Below are 17516 nucleotides of genomic sequence, written 5' to 3'. Positions count from 1 at the left end.
CACCAGTATAAATTTCGTATATGAAACGTCGAAGTCGTTTAATAATGGTATAAGTATAAAATTCAACCGTATCACATATACTGTAATATTTCGGATGGATATTATTCGTATGATTACTCTGTTTATTATGCGTATTTCATTATACAGAAGTTTAAAATACGTATTATTATAGCAAAAGCAACGTATAGTATATTTGTTCATTATTCGTACGAAAATCGTTTAAAACTTATATGTTTAACGATGTTGGTACTCCATCTTTCAACGTTTTATCAGAATCGTTTCATTTGAATTTACAAATTACGAGCTATTAACGTTCACGAAATTCGTTTATGATTTTGGTAATCACAACATATAATATTCATTCATGACACAACTGCCAGCAACTTTAATTAGACGTTTATCATACTTCCTATTCACCATTGCACAGCAGTATATTGATTGTTTTATGAACGTATATCTTCGACTATTATAATGTACGTTTTATTGGTATTTCTGATCTACGCGTGATAGACGTTTATGAAATTCATTTTCAATCTTGGTGTCTACAACATCTATATATATATATATTAGGGTGTGTCGAAAATGAACTTTTTTTTTTTCTTCGCTCCTACCACTCAAAACTTTAGGTTTTGACATTAAAGAGGTCCTCGTTCAAGGAGGGCGCTGTAGCTTGAAGTTTAGAAGTCGCTCAACGAGGATTTAGGTTTCCCATCTAATTAACACGTAAAAAATATTGTTTTTCGTTCAAAATGATGTCAGGCAACCATAAAATTGGCGATGTCTGTATTTCTTGGCTTATTTGAAAGCATGACTCATCCCCTAAACGATGATAGGTCGTTTTTCGACTTACCTTGTTCCAATTTTTTTTTACGCCACTTTTCGACCACAATAGTCACTTTTTCAAGTTTACAAAGTCTCCAAGGTATCAATGAGTCCAAAATGAATTGCTACAAGTATTGATTCTTGATTCGAATATAAATAACCAATTCTAAAAATTGGTAAATTCCGTATCTTCAATTTTATTCAAAAAACCATGTTTATTTTGAGAAATTTTGTATGTTTCACTAATTTTTGGAATTGGTTATTTATATTCGAATCAAGAATCAATACTTGTAGCAATTCATTTTGAACTCATTGATACATTGGAGACTTTGTAAACTTGAAAAAGTGACTATTGTGGTCGAAAAGTGGCGTAAAAAAAATTGGTACAAGGTAAGTCGAAAAACGACCTATCATCGTTTAGGGGATGAGTCATGCTTTCAAATAAGCCAAGAAGCACAGAAATCGCCAATTTTTTGGATGCCTGACATCATTTTGAACGAAAAACAATATTTTTTACGTGTTAATTAGATGGGAAACCTAAATCCTCGTTGAGCGACTTCTAAACTTCAAGCTACAGCGCCCTCCTTGAACGAGGACCTCTTTAATGTCAAAACCTAAAGTTTTGAGTGGTAGGAGCGAAGAAAAAAAAAAGTTCATTTTCGACACACCCTAATATATATATATATATATATATATATATATATATATATATTGTACATTCATCATACAACTACCAGCAACCCCAATTAAGCGCTTAATTATTGCGGTTTTCCACTATTGCACAGAAATATATTCATCGTTTGATGAACGTATTTTTTCAACGATTATTGTTCACGTTTTACTGCTACTTGTGATCTACGTTCAATAACCGTTTATGAAATTTATTCAATATCGGACTATTTTCAAGATACATTGAATTGTATAATATGTATATTTGATCAAATGGGTTCATACTTGTTTTACTTCAACACGATTGAGGAAAATTCAACGTTGAGTACAATATTCAGATTATGAACGCACTTTTAGTATTCATGTATGCGGAACCGCCTGATGCCAAGCGGTGGCCAAATCAGTTGATTATCTTATAATTAGTTTCCGAAAAATGGACTTTAATTACCCGTTATTTTGATGCCAATATTATGTGGTAACTAAAGCTGAACACTGATCTTGTATTCATTTACCGGTGCATGGAACATAGATATAACCAATAAAAGGAAGAGAATAAAGAAGTGTCCGAAACGTGAATAATTTCGTACCAAGAATAATAATTTATTGTACATTTTTATAATTATTTCACAATATTGGTTATCATATTATAATATATTAAATCTCATTATTTGGCACGAATTACGTCAAGACTTCAATATCTTGTATGAGTACTTGCTAAAACAAGCGTTCATCATATCCTGTCGCATTTTTAACGTCGTTTGTACGTTTATTTTTCGCGCTATTTTATCGGAGTTCTGTGCGTTATACATTGTGTCACTACTGATATATTATTCTCCTGCTCTGGTGCGTCAGCGTCGGTAACGCTGCAAGCTAGAGTAAGAGCGCAATAATTATATGTAGAGACAGAACTTATCCCATGGACCGCGCATTCATACAGTAAGTGTAAGTATAGCGAGTGGTAAGACAAGGACAGCTCGGAATAACACGGGCATATATGGCAAAGTTGATTCCCTTTTGGGCACGATCTCTCTGTCGCTCTTGCGTCTCCTCTATCTTTGTCTTTGTCTGGGAGCCTATATTCATCCCCACCCTTGCAACTGGCCTCAGGCGCTGGTTATGGCGTTATTCGTCAACCGAATGCGGAGGTGCTCGGATCGATCGGTGATCGTGTAGCAAAAAAGGTGAGAAGCTATTGTTAATCTGCGGCCTAGACGGAAGAAGCAAATTCGTCATTAAATAACGCTGGTAAGTACAACTACATATTTTTCCAAATATGGTGGTATTTTGTCTTAATACATCGAGCATTCTTGGTTGAAAAAATAATGTGTTTTGCAACTCAAATTCTGTCTCTTCTGTATTTTTTTCTTTCCTTTCTTTTCTTTCTTCAAAAGAAACTATGTGTAATGTTCTGCGTCTTTTTCTCTAAACCAAACGATGTACCATAAAAATATGGAATAGTTTATTGTTTATTATATAACGTTCATGAATATTTTTGAACTGTTTTTAAACGTTATTTATATGTGTTAAGTTTACTATGATACGTATATTATAGGTTAATTATATTAGTTCTTGTCGAATTTGAGGAAAACTTCATGTTAATAATCATCCCATGTGATCATGCGGTTATTAGTAACTTTTGCTCTGTATTGTTTGAAATCGGTTTCGTGTTTATTATTTTTTTAGATACCGTTTCAACATATCTATAACATACATATGAACTCGTAGCATCTTCCAAAGTAACAAAGTATAGTAATACAGCCACGTAAATATTTCTGTGCCATCGAAATCACAGAAATATTATTTTGACAATATTTTTTATTTTCTTTTCCCTTCAATTGAAAATAACAATTATTATCCATCAGAAGAAGACGGTCATGTTAGACAATAGAGACAATAGAGAAGATCCGTAGCAATAAAGCTTTTTCACCAGTTAGTGCAACAACTTATATAGAGGTTTATTAAAAATTATGTATTTTGATCCAAAATTCTGTTTTGTGTATATTTTCTTGGATTTGGGCTGAATAAATATTAAAAAGGGATTTGCACCTGAATAATTTTGTAAACACTGGTAAAAATAGTGGTCATCTACCCATCAAACGTATATAATACGCAGGAAATTCGTAACAAGTAATTTTATTCCATTGGATTTGACTTTGATCTTTACCGATAAACGTATAGTATACTCATGATTTACGTTCAGTAGTAGGCGTCATGATATACTATTCGAAAAGTATTAGAATATAAGCAGGACATCGGCCCAGAATTGGTTCAACGTTAAACTACGATCTTGTTTAATTTGTAGTAACAATAAATAGCGATACATAGAACTATAAGTACTATAGAATAATAATATTAGTAACAGTACTATCTAGTCCTGAAATATATCACGATTCCTACTACTGAACGTAAATCATGAGTATACTATGCGTTTATCGGTAAATGTCAGAGTCAAATCCAATAGAATGAAACTACTCATTACCTGCGTATTATATACGTTCGATGGGTAGCTGACCACGTTTTTTATTCGTGTTTACAAAATTGTTCGGCTACAAATGCCTTTTTAATATTTATTTAGCCCAAATCCAAGAAAATATACACGAAACAGCATTTTTGATCAAATTACTTAATTTTCAATAAAATTTTATATAAATTGTTGCGCTAACTCGTGTAAAAGCTTTATTGCTATGAATCTTCTGTATTGACTCACGTACTACGTTCATTAGGTTCATTTAACTTTTAGTTTTCAGAGTGGTGTGCGGATATTTACGACAAATAAGGCAAGCACGTTAAAGCGTACATCATTTCTTGTCTGGTGTGTATTATTATTTAGTTTTATAACATGCCTCATGATTTAAAAGTTCTGAGTAAACGACATTTGCGTCGCAAAACAGCTATAAATACTCGTAAAGTATTACTGAGTATTGCAGGCAATAATTGTGCACTCGAGCACCTTACGAAATCACAATTAAAAGATGCTAGTCATGAACATGTGTCTTGTATCGGAGAATATGTGCACTCTATAGATAGCGATTATGATGTTGATCATATCCATCAAAGTAATGAACAGAATGAAGAAAACTCTAATTCGAACCGCGATAATAAAGATTTCAAAGACATCGAAAGTGACATAGATAGCATCAAAGCTACGTTGTACAGTTCTGAAGATAATTCAAGTTCCGTCAGCGATGAAGTGCATTTAGATGATGAAACGAACTTTGTTGAAAATTTGCGCGACTGGGCATCTTCAAATAACATCACACATAACGCGATCGATCAATTGCTAGCATTATTGAAACCAGCACATCCTATCTTACCCTTAAGTGCTAGGACTCTACTTCACACGTCACGACGTATTGAAACGTTAAATTTAGACAACGGAGAAATGTGTTATTTCGGTTTGGAGAAATGCTTGAGACAAAAACTCGAGTCAGGTCTCAAAAAAGGACTGTCACCTGAACATACGTTGCGAGTTGATTTTAATATTGATGGGATTCCCGTTTATAAAAGTAGCGGAACATCATTTTGGCCAATTTTGGGACGCAGTATTTCAATGATCGATGATAGCCCATTTGTAATTGGTGTTTATTATGGTACGGGTAAACCGATGCCACTATCTTCATATTTACGAGATTTAATTAAAGAAACGTCACGTTTAAGCACCAATGGTTTTGAGTTTAATGGCACCAAATACTTTGTCAGAGTTGGTTTATTCGCGTGTGACGCGCCCGCGAGATCTATGTTGAAAATGTGTTTAGGACATTCGGGTAAGGATGCTTGCGAGAGGTGTAAGATTCGCGCAGTTCATCTCAACCGTAAACTGTGTTATCCATGTGACACCGAATTCCAGAAGCGAAAAGATAGTGATTTTGTTGCACCTAGTGAAAACGATCGTCACGTTAAAGGACGTTCGCCTCTTTTAGATCTTTACGTGGGACTAGTCTCCCAATTTCCTTTAGATCCCATGCATTTAATCTACCTGGGAATTTTGAAGAGGTTGCTCCTTAAATACTGGGTCGAGGGTTCACGTGATTGCAAATTGTCTAAGGATATTTTGTTAGAAATTGAACGTATAATGAAACTATTGGCGCGATATGTTCCGGCAGAGTTTCCTCGAAAGCCCCGTGGATTTTTGGATTTGCATCGATGGAAAGCGACAGAATTTAGATTTTTCTTGTTATATTCCGGCCCTGTTGTAATGCGGGATGTGCTAGATCGAAAAAAGTACAAACATTTTTTATTATTGTCTGCCGCCGTGTATATTCTATCGAATACAGCCTTGTTCTCGCGTTTTCGAAACATCGCGCAAGATATGATCGAAAAATTCGTTACTCAAGGTGCTAAGATATACGGACAAAACTTTGTCGTATATAATGTACATTCGCTGCTGCATGTCATAGACGACGTAGAACGATTTGGCCCATTAGAAGAATACAGTTGCTTTGTGTATGAAAATCATTTGGGCCATTTGAAACGACTTATTCGATCGAAACGCTTGCCGCTGCAGCAGCTGAGTAATCGACTTGAAGAACTAAGTTCTATTCGTAAAACTAATTGTCAGGAAAAATTTATTCCTAAACCCAAATTTATTGGAAATTCTCGTGAATGTCAGGCTCTGGAAACGAAAAAATTCAAAATATCAATAAAAAGGCCGGATAATGTAGTAGCTTGTGGGACAGAAATATTAGTGATCAAATCAATCCTTTTCATTGCCGGAGAATATAGAATTATAGGTACTCCGTTCAAGTACAAGCGAGACCTTTATCAGAAACCTATTAAATCTTCCAAACTAGGGATTTTTTTCGTAAGAAGTTTCAACGTAGCGAAATCTTATCGCGTCGATGATATATTACATAAATTCGTCTGTCTTCCATTTAAAGATGGTTTCGCAGTAACTCCGATACTACACGAAATGAAATAAAATTTTTATTTTTTGTTAAACATCTCAACGAAACGAGCTCTCGACAAAAAACAGATGATGAACCTACGATTCTCGGCAATGTGTACGAGGAAGAGGGATTCGTTCAAGACATGTATAGTATGTCTATGTCTACCTCGCACACATTCCCGAGAATCGTAGGTTCATTATCTCTTTTATATTAAAAGTTTGCTTCAATTGAGATGTTTAGCAAAAAATAACATTATCGTATACCTATTACCATATACCGTATATGCCGAGTCTAATTTACCTAGTAGTCCAATATACCCAACTCTACCATATGTTCATAACATCACTTTTGAGCTGATTTATTATAGTTTTGTACGTCACATTGACGTTCAAGTATTGGTTAGACATGCGTTCCCAAAATCTTCATAATGTTTCATGATCGATTCATCTTTTAACTTATATACTACCTTGCATATTCCTATGTTGATGTCCTAATTAAAAACTTTTAAACTGGCACTTTTTGCTCAGAGTGGAATAAAAGTGCTTGAATTTTGATCAAATATAAATTTATACACCAGACTAGAGAATATGATACATTTAACGATGTTTTTACTCAGTCGTGCTGCAGAACTATGTATGCGGTGATTGAATTCTTGGTTGGCGAAGATAGAGAATGCGCATTGGTACCAGTTCTTTGGCTGGTCGAAAACAACACCCAATGTTACTGGCCACGGACAAAAACTGAAGATCATTTTACAAAACTTGTAAAATCAAAGGCTGCCTATGAAAAAACATGGCCAAAGTTTGCCATTCACAAAGTACTGCATACCGGAGGTGATTATTGGAACGTAGAACTTTTTTTTACAATTGTATACGGATTGAATGTTTCAATCATATTAATTTTCACTTGGATAAGAGTTACGACGATATATTTTGATCATATTGTACATTTGTGATTAATTTTGCTAATCAATGAGCATTCGGTATTGATTGATATTCCTTGATTAACTAACAGATGACTACCACGACACCGAAGCAACGATGGCGCGCCTACTGGAGCTGGGCACGTCCGATGAATCCGGAATAATTCGCAACATCGCTAAAAAATCCACTGTAATACCTCAGCAAGATATTACCAATGACGTGGACGAGAATGAAGCTACGAACAGTGATGATGTCGAACCTGAGCCGCAAAAGAAAAAACGTAAACACAAAACCGACAAGAAGAAGGCTAAAAATCGACACGTTAGTAACAAAAAAAAAAAAACGAAGCGTTCTCGTGAAAGTTCAAGTAGTTTAGGTTACACCTCTTCAGCTGACGAGAATTTGCCACCGTCCGAAGTCGATGAATCGACTTCTAACCGTAATAAGAATACTCGCTACATTAACTCAGCCAAAGGATCTACCAAAAATCAGACACCAAAGAAAAACTTGGCCCACAAGATCGTACAGCACCAGTATAATGATAATTCCCATGAGTCACCGAATCAGTTGTCTGGATATGAAACATCAAATAGAAACATTTCTAGTAGGATCATCAGGTCTACCACGCAATATGACTTATCAAGATCCTTTTCACAACTTGAACCTTCAACCCCGACCACATCACGCGAACAGAATACCTTTGAAGAAAAAACTCTGCAGTATTTAGAACACATTAAATCCTACACTGAACAAAACCATCTGCTACTACGTAAAATCTTCTCAAAACAGAAGGAAGTCAGCATCGACGTAACAAAGAAACCAGCCGAATTCCCAAAACTTCCTCTTAACTCCATGGAAGACTTCTCCAACCTCGAAAATATCCTGAAATCCGAAGAGCATCGAACTTATTTAGTGAGTAGACCTTGCAATCATATTCAAAATATGTATGTCATGACATACGGATAGGTACTAATACCGAGCGTATTCTTCAATGAGGGCCAACCCCCTCCCTAGCGCAAACCAACACAGGCACATGAGGCTCGGCCGGGAGGGGATAGAATGCCAGTGGCCATGTTAGTCTCCACTCGACCGAACTTCACGTACGCGTCATGTGCCTGAGTTGGCTTAGCACTAGGGAGGGGGTTGTCTCTCATTGAAGAATACGCTCGGTATGTGTTGACTGCAAAGGAATAATGAAAATTACTACAGGCATACAGAATTGCGGTTCGTAACGTTTTAACCCTCTCGGACCGTATGTTGCTTCTACGCAACACGCACTTTGAGGCTTCATAAAACTGTATCGGTCGCAAGGTCAGGGTTCTAACTGCATAGTTCCATTAAGCAAGGTCAGATGGCCTTATAGATACTCCTAAACCCTGAGGTAAACTGCTTTCACCCATCGAAATATCAATATGGTGAGAGATTTTCATTCAACATGAAATCGGTCTCGGTCTGATCGAGAGGGTTAACGTTAAAAAATGCTGAAAAAATATTAGGAATCGACAATCTCCAACTAGTCAAAATTGTTATCGATGTTGATAACAGTAAGAATATTTTGAATTCAATTCGACATTCATTCATTTTAGTATTTTGTTGCAGACCGGGAAACTGGCTTCTGTTGGAGGGACAAGCGGTCGCCAATGTGTGTTGGCTATAATGAGGTCACTACTCACAAACGAATTAGCGATGCAATTCAATTGGGCAGGGAGGGACAAAGTCCCATTTCAAAAGACATTGACAATGGAAACTGTTTACGGTAATGAATAATTCATGAAATTTTCGAGAAACAGTTATTACTTGGATTTATCGTGTGAAAACAATATTATTCACACATTATTATTCAAATTATGCAAACTGTTAACTTTTTTCCCAATATATTCGAGATTCATCACAATTTACATTGAAATTATTCCTTATCAGTTATCAATATCGTGATATTGTACCTTCCTTTTGATGTATTTTTTCTCAGAGGCTGTGAAACAAACCTTTCTTGGCAAGAAGGAAATTGGTGATGCAACCGAAACCAGTGTTTCGTGTGCCGTGAAAGACTGGTTAAAACTAGCTCGATCACGGCATACCTATGTACGAAAGAAGGGCTAAGAAACTGTGGTAAACGTCAACTAATTTTAAAAACAGTCATATAAAAGTACAAATCATACAGGCATATAAATATTTCTGATATAAGTGTAATATTCTTAGCGTTTTCTGTTAGTTGTAACTACCGTGAAGACGAAAGTATAGTGTAGGTTGAGCTGTGTCTATGAGCTACAAGATGTACCTTTTTTTTTGATAAATGAGTATTTATAGATATAAGATATTTGTGTAACGTTCTAACAAAGATATAATAAAATCGATTCACATATATAAACTAAATTCGTACGCTTTCTAACTCAACCCAGACTTGTTTCTAGCTAACGTGAAATGATCTTCCTCTATAGCAGTGTACTATATACGCTTTCAATTACACATCCAAGATACGTTATGTATTCAAGTCTAGAGGTCCAATTAAAAACGTTTTTTAACACTGTATAATATTCGTTTAGACATAAATAATGAAAGATTAAAGCGTCATTAACAGAAAACATTTTGTCACGTTAGTTAAACGGACATTGTCAACACATTTTAATAGAAAAAATTTCCTTCATAATTTGAGTTTTAAAACGTACTTGCGAAACGTCTCTTAGTAGTCATCAATATCCAAATATTAGACGATTACCATAAATATTAAAATAACGGATTTTCGATACGTTTTATCAACAAATTGAGATACGATTTATAAATGTTTGGTTTCAAACGTATAAAATTTGCATATGAACAACTATCGTAAGACGTCCACCAAAAACGTTTAATAAACCGAAATCACGGCGGACATTCTTCGCAATAAAATACGTAGGTGCTGCACGTTTATTCTACAGAATAAAACGTTCTTTTTTGACGAATTTCATACGCTTTATATACTGGCATTGTTTATTGGGTTGTTTATGCTCTTATCCTTTACTTGAGAACAGCCTCGATCCGTGTTATCTTTTATGCCTTTAAATTTATTTGAAACTTCTTTCCAATAACACAGTTTAACGATTAAAGAAATTAAACGACGCAGTGAGATTTTATTTTTCACTCTTTTTAATTATTTTCCAAAATCCGGAGGTTTCGTTAGAAAAAAAAAAGCAATCCGAGACCGATCAAAATCCTGATGATTCAACTTTGTCTTAGCAACGGTTGTTGTACTGAAATTACGATGGCGAAAGAGTGAAAAAAATGTTGAAAAAAAAAATGTTTGTCGTATAAATGTTATAACCGTTGTTGCGGAATTCTTTAAAATTATATATTTTGCACTACGCTCGAGTCGTTTTTTCCAAAAATTAAATTTTCTTCAACAATAAGAAATATGATTTATTCAATGAAAGTTGACTAATTAATAATGTATAAAGAAATGGTTGAAACTTCTGTTTTACAGATCAATTCCAATTATATACGTAAATGCAAGAGTTCCGATTGTTGGATTTTTTTATACAAATTTTTGCCTTCTCTCGTCGTATTTTTTTTCCATGTTACACGAATTATCATTTGTGGAAATATTTTATTTTCTACAACCCATCCGCTACATTATGTATTTTAATTTTAAGTTTGAAAGAATGATGATGGAAAAACACTCTAAATACTTTTTTTACCTCGCAACGACGAATAACTATTTTCTAGTAAAATATTTTCTGCCTACCTTCTCCATCTGCAAATTGGTGTTACTAAAAATTTTGCTGTCTTCATCGTCATCCGTATTTCCATTGTTCTATTTCTCCTTACTCGCACACCCAAAAAGGATATTGTTCGTATCGTGATATTTCAATCAATGTTCATTGGATTCACCAAGGAGAAAAATCATCGTTTCACATTTTGCTAGCTCAGAGAAAATACATTGTTTCGCTTTTATGATTGGGAAACTCTGACTCATCGTTGATTGTACAATCACTCGGCTTTTGAACTCCTCGGTGCATCTGCACCTAAATTCAGACATTCTCTGTTCTATACTTATAAATCGATTAGATTACGTGAGACACAGTCTTATCCGATATTTGATAAGACGAAAGAAAGAATTTAAAAACAAGTATACTCGTATGAATTAAAAAAAAAAAAAAAAAAAAAAAACATGCTTCGCGCAATAATGATTTTAAAAAATTGAGCCATTAAATATGGATGACAGTAAAAAATTGTAATTGTATTGACGGTAAAGTTCAGCCATTTAGTAATTATGCGATGCATGTATACGTTGTGATTGGAAAAACCAGAAATCCGTTATTCAGAGACGTATTAAAAATAAATTCTCAACTAATAGTCGATGAGATGTTTGTCTTTCAATTTTCGATGTTGTTTTCTTCTTTTCCCCCGCAATTTAAACATACTTCGTAATTATTCAGTTCGTGTCTTACTTTTTGTACGCTTCGCATTCTTGTCATACGTATAATTGCCATTTTTTTTTCTCTTTGTCTGCATCGAGAAGCTTTTTTTTTCGTCGATCAGTCTACCTTGAATTTTCAGGCAAACTGATTCCGTTTTTTCGTTCGTCTTTACTGCGGACTGATTTCCGGGTTGAACAAAAAAAAAAAAACTGCCTTCCACACGTAATTGCCATTTTTTACTTGTTCTCTCTGATTTACCTTCTTCGTACCATCAATCATTCGTTCGATTAAAATAAGCGTTTTGAATCCCAATAATAATTACATGAATCCAATGAATATTCTTCAATTTAGGTGAAATTTATTCAAATCAGGTGATTGTTTTCAGATTTTATGACGCTTAAAATTATTCGAATACCTACTTCTTAACTAATATATTGACTTTTTTTTTTCCTTGTGAAAAAAGAAAAAATCTAACCAAACAACCATTGCACCGATCCTAGTAAATTTATTAAATTATCTTTATCTAGTACGTCTTGTTCCCAGCAAAACAAATTATCTATCGAACGAAACAACAAATCAGGGAGAACGAGTAAATATATAATTACTTGTAAAAAAGCTATTGTTCTTCTTTCTTGTCAGGTTTGAAATTCTTTTCCAAAGTTACAGTCGCAAAATACATGTACGTAATATAATGACCGCTCCGGGGCGAGAATGAATTATCGATGGTCGTTTAAAGTTTTCCGGTTTATTATCGACCATCCGATTTTCGAATATTAGTTTCATCTATTTCACGTGATGACGAAATATAGTGAATATAGAAGGGAAATATCGAGAACGAATTATTCTTCAATTCGATTGGGTTTTGTTTTGGATTTTCGATATTTTTACATTCGGAACCCTGGTCATTCTGATTTTCGTTTTTTTTTTATGATTTTTTACACCCAACTATGTGTGAGTATATTTTAATTTTCGAAACTCTATTTTTCGGAGCTTTGCTTAATCGTAACTTGAAGTTTTGAAATCTGGCATTTCGGAACTTTAAGCCATCGGGTTTCCGACCATTTGAAACTTGGTTGTTTCTCCAAAGTTTGATTTCTTTACTTCAATTTTCGCGACCAAATAATTCGGATTTAGGCGTTTTCGTAGCTTCTCAAATTCAGCACTTTAACCCTGCTCCACGTTTCGCACAACGCAGCCAGAAAGATATTCGAAAATCGCGTGCGGTCCTTATAAGCGCATAAAATTTTCAACTCGATATCTTATACAGCACAAAAAATGAACGTGCAGATGCTAAACGGTAAACAAGTTCGTCATATGCGGATTTTTTTTTCTCCGTAAGCCGGATCGATATCCTTTAGCCACGATCTCAAAGGTGTATAATTAAATTTGTTGTTCGTATATTATTATTCGGATGCGACTTCGTCGAATGAAGAGTCGGTCTGAAATATTCTTAATTTTTTCAATCATTATTCAAAGAGAAATTGTTTAATTTCTGCAAATACATTTTTTTAGTTGATAATATCTCGTTGCCACGTCGACAATTATCCCCTCAGAATTTTCACCAATTTTTCACCAAAATACATACGTTTCAAGTACGATTTTTAATACGCTCACAATCCCATGTCCATAACCATTCGCCTAGAATAATCTTAATCGAGTCTAAATTACAGGTGAAACTCCGTATCGAAGGTCTTACAGTTAATTAACGATATTTATATTACTTTCAATTTAATAAATTTCTTTAGCAGTACAAACAGCGTGGTAATAACGACGCGGCAGATTTTTTATGCCATGCGTCTCGAAGCGATATTCAATTTGACATTTCGGACAAATTTCTCGTTTCCTTGCATATGTTGAACGTTGGTCTTTTTTCTATCGAGACGAGTATTTAAACGTATAAGAGATGAACTATGAAGAGAAACATACTTTATATATATATATAAATTATATATATATAATTTCGTTAATTTTTCAAATTCACCAGTTGTTCAAATTTACATATTTTCTATACATTTTTACATTTCGTAACAATGATAATAATGATAGTAATAATAACAATAACGTTAACAAGACGAAAAAATTTCATCGAGAAAAGATATAAACGAATATGAGTGGCACACTTGGCCGACTCTCGTTGTCTCTCTTTTTCCTTCGCATTATGGCGAAAGGTCTGCAGCTGGTTTGAAAATATGTTAATACACATTCGGCCAAGGCCAGACTTCGACTGCATCAGAAGCCTTTTATAATTCAGGGGTGAATTCCGATCGGTTCTGTACGAAATACCAACGTTCTTTCGATTAAATATAATTTGATGCATTCGGTTGTAATTTTTTTTACTCAATTTTGCAAGTAACTTTGGGAATAAAAATCGGACCCCGATCGTCGTCTTTTTTAACGGGTGGATCTCATTGTGATTTTTTCTTTTTGCTCGTTTGTTGTATTCTCATCTTGTGTAATTATTTGTCGAATAGTGCAATGCAGATATAATTACAGTATTAAAACTTTTCGTTTACTCCTTTCGTAGGAAGTGTCTTTTTTTTTTTGTTTTTTTTTTTTTTTTTTTTTATTGTTTCTTATCTTTCCTTTCTTTCTCGCTATATTACGGATATGACTTGCATCAGTCATCGTGTTTACTGATTTGAATTCCTCGCATTGCTATAAAGGCAGTTTTGATCGTAACCAGTATTTTGCATCTTAAAATCCGCATATAGGTCAAATCGTCTGACGCTCGAAATAAATTCATAAATAATATTATCATTACAATCATCCTACCTGCATCATTTATCTGGAACAATGACGATTCGAATGATTTTTCTTTACATATTGTTTGATTGAATTTTTATCGTTTTATATTGAACGCAAATTAAAATATATCCGTGTAACTTTGCGACTGGTAACAGAAACCTTTTTCATTCTGCTCTTTCTTCACTCTTACGTTTGACGAATGAGAGAGAAAGAGAACTATGAAGTCCCATAAGGAGGCTTTATTCTGCATTACGCGTAATTTAAATTCACATATGGATCGACTTTAACTTTTTTATACCCACATACATAATCGTTAACTTTTGGCTGAGTTAATTTACGTACATTACACGTGTATACGCATACTAGTATGATCAAATTGTAGAAAGAATAGGATGTGCAGATGGTGCCTTACCTCGAAAAAAAAATTCATCCTGACATTAAACGACCGTAGTTCGTAATGGCGGCTGGATTATCCATATTCAACGGGTACGGTCGTTACGAGAATTCTGTCTCATATTATTGTTCGAGAAAAAAGCTAACCCGCCGACCTTGGATTCGTTATATACGGAGATATTTGAGAGCTTGGGAGAAGACAGCACGAATTTTCATGTGTCGCTGATTACACAATTATATATATATATATATATTGTTCCGAGTTTATATTAAAATAAATCAACATTGATTCTATACATGGAATAATGACCAACGTATTCATTTATTACTTATAAAGTTTGCTTTTGCCTTTTTTACATTGGTGGCTACGACGAAAAAATTCGATACTTATTTATCAATGTAAAAAAAAAAAAAAAAGAGAAAATAAACACGAATCAATCAGACATAATGCTTTCGTTCATCAGATTGAAGTAAAAAATAAAAAAAAGACAAATAAAAAATTCGCCCTTGAATCCTTGTCCGATTCCACGTTCAAAGTCACACGTTATACGATGATCGAAACATCCAACGTTTAACCGGATTTTAATACCTTACGAATACATGTGTGTGGAAAAATAACTGAAGAAGATAAAAAAAAAAAAAAGATGACCGATAAAAGAGCTCCTCGTCTTATTGTGATCCTTAATCTTTGATCTCTCGTCTATTATATTTCTCTCTCACTCTCACAGTCTCTCCGTCTCTATCTCTATCTCTATTCTCTCTGAGAACTTTGCACGCGATAGAATTGTGTGCACATGCATCGTGCGTGAACGCATGCGCAAATGCAACGTGATTGGATGATATTTTCGAGCGATGTTCAAACACCGCAGCCTCTTTACAATTCTAACAAAAACATCGAAAATATTTGAAATGTCCGTATTCGTGGTAGATACATAATATTTATGGCCGTTAAAATTTGATTCGATGTTCAACAATATCAACCGATCTCTTACGTATCGTGTACCATTCTCTCACGTGACAATATTTGACATGTGTAATTGTTGAAATCATCCTGGCAAGTTCAGGCGATGATTTATCCATCTAACAAATGTGCACGTCTTGTGCATCTACGTTAGGATCTTCCATATTCAGGATGTTGACGAATTTTTTCAAGCATGCTCCTCAAATCAATTTCAAATGATTCAAAAACAATCGCCTAATTTTTTCAAATTTTTATCTCAACTCTAAACCGTGCCAACAACAAAGTGAATTTCCTCGATTGAAACAGACGTGTTTCGTACACGTTATCGGTATATATTTTATTATAAAAGTAATAATGTTTAAAAAAAAAATATGTGTAACCGCGATGTTTTAGCGGGCATTACTGCTACTATTTAAGAAAAAATTCACACACTGAAAGAAATTTTTATTTCCGGTTACCGCTCAGTCCTTGACTATTTTCATTTTTTACCACAATCGAAAAATACAGTTCTAGGTAGAAAATGAAAATTAGTTTTCTAGCCGTTACCGGAAAGTCTAGTATCCGTTGCTATTCTTTCTCGTTACGATCACTGTTAACCATATAAAAAATTGGGATATGCTCAAGTCGCATTTAGTAAACTTAAAAATTCACAACAGTGCTAATATTGAATACGATTTGCGGTTTTTACCGTTATAAGTATATTCAAAACTCACGCCTCATTCGCACGAGAATTTATAATCATGTGTAAAATTATTGCAAGCCTAGTTTTCAGATCTGAAATTATTTTTATTTTCATTCAAGTTTTGCGGTTGCGGTACTTGCATGCGATAATTGTTTGTAATAAATTATACTAAAATTGTAATGCGAGAAACTCGAGGTATCATCGTCTAAAGCGATGTAAATCTACTAGACTCGCTTGTTCCTGGAGTGCAGTAAAACGAAAAAACAATATCGAGTTTTTATGCAGGAATTTTTTTGCGCCTTCGTTAATAAAAACTTCCGCATCGCAAATGATCGTATACTTATTATGCACGTGTGTGTATTTCACTCACAGTTTTAAACGAAAGTACATATCTGAATGTCAATTATGTGCAGTGCATGTATTATAATAACTTGAATCGAAAAATTTACGGTAATTTAGGCGGACTGAAGACTCGTTTGCGGAATGCAAATTCTCCTCACGATACTGTTAGAGCAGAACATTAAACAGGTTGTTATACATCTATAACCGTAACTCGACAAACTTTACACACAGTGAATCAGCTGCTTTGGCATTAGGAATTGAATTACATCCGGATTCGGTATTCGATCATTCGATATGCCATCGGATATAGATTTCATCCGATTGAGCAACACTTGTAATTACACTGAGAGCAATTTTTAGTTCCTGTTACCGCTCAGTCCTCGACTATTTTCATTTTTTACCACATTCGAAAAATATATTTCTAGGTAGAAAATGAAAATTGCTATATTTTCTTGCAACTGTTGCGAAAATTTAATGCTTGTGCAAGAATAAATTGACTTTAAAGCCTTGTTTAACTAAAAAAGCTAAAATAAAAAAATAACTACGACATCCCCTTAAATATGAGAAAATTTAGAGTTTAAAAAACGCCCGCGTTATCTACAAAATTTTTTTTAAATTCTACGAAGGTATACATCAGTTATTTACTCGTCCTACGTTTGTTTCGCGGTTCGATGAGTCGACGTTTTTTTAACATGTTAA

General features: G+C 34.2%; 1 protein-coding gene across 4 annotated transcripts; it reads left to right on the top strand.

Moving 5' to 3' along the window:
• Window positions 1-2197: 2197 nt before the first annotated feature.
• Window positions 2198-9673, top strand: LOC124215453 (uncharacterized). 4 transcript variants are annotated; one of them, XM_046618865.2, is made up of 6 exons: window positions 2198-2736; window positions 4232-4303; window positions 6994-7210; window positions 7392-8212; window positions 8900-9056; window positions 9270-9673. In XM_046618865.2, the coding sequence occupies exons 3-6, from the start codon at window positions 7009-7011 to the stop codon at window positions 9398-9400; spliced, it is 1311 nt and encodes a 436-aa protein (XP_046474821.1). In that variant the 5' UTR covers window positions 2198-2736; window positions 4232-4303; window positions 6994-7008; the 3' UTR covers window positions 9401-9673. The 4 variants fall into 4 exon arrangements, with proteins under 4 accessions (XP_046474821.1, XP_046474822.1, XP_046474823.1 ...); XM_046618866.2 differs by lacking the exon at window positions 4232-4303 and having other exon boundaries at window positions 2199-2736; XM_046618867.2 differs by lacking the exons at window positions 4232-4303; window positions 6994-7210 and having other exon boundaries at window positions 2200-2736.
• Window positions 9674-17516: the final 7843 nt, after the last annotated feature.

This window comes from Neodiprion pinetum, chromosome 3, assembly GCF_021155775.2.
Source record: "Neodiprion pinetum isolate iyNeoPine1 chromosome 3, iyNeoPine1.2, whole genome shotgun sequence".
Taxonomy (NCBI): domain Eukaryota; kingdom Metazoa; phylum Arthropoda; class Insecta; order Hymenoptera; family Diprionidae; genus Neodiprion; species Neodiprion pinetum.
This window is presented reverse-complemented; position numbering and strand designations above follow the sequence as displayed.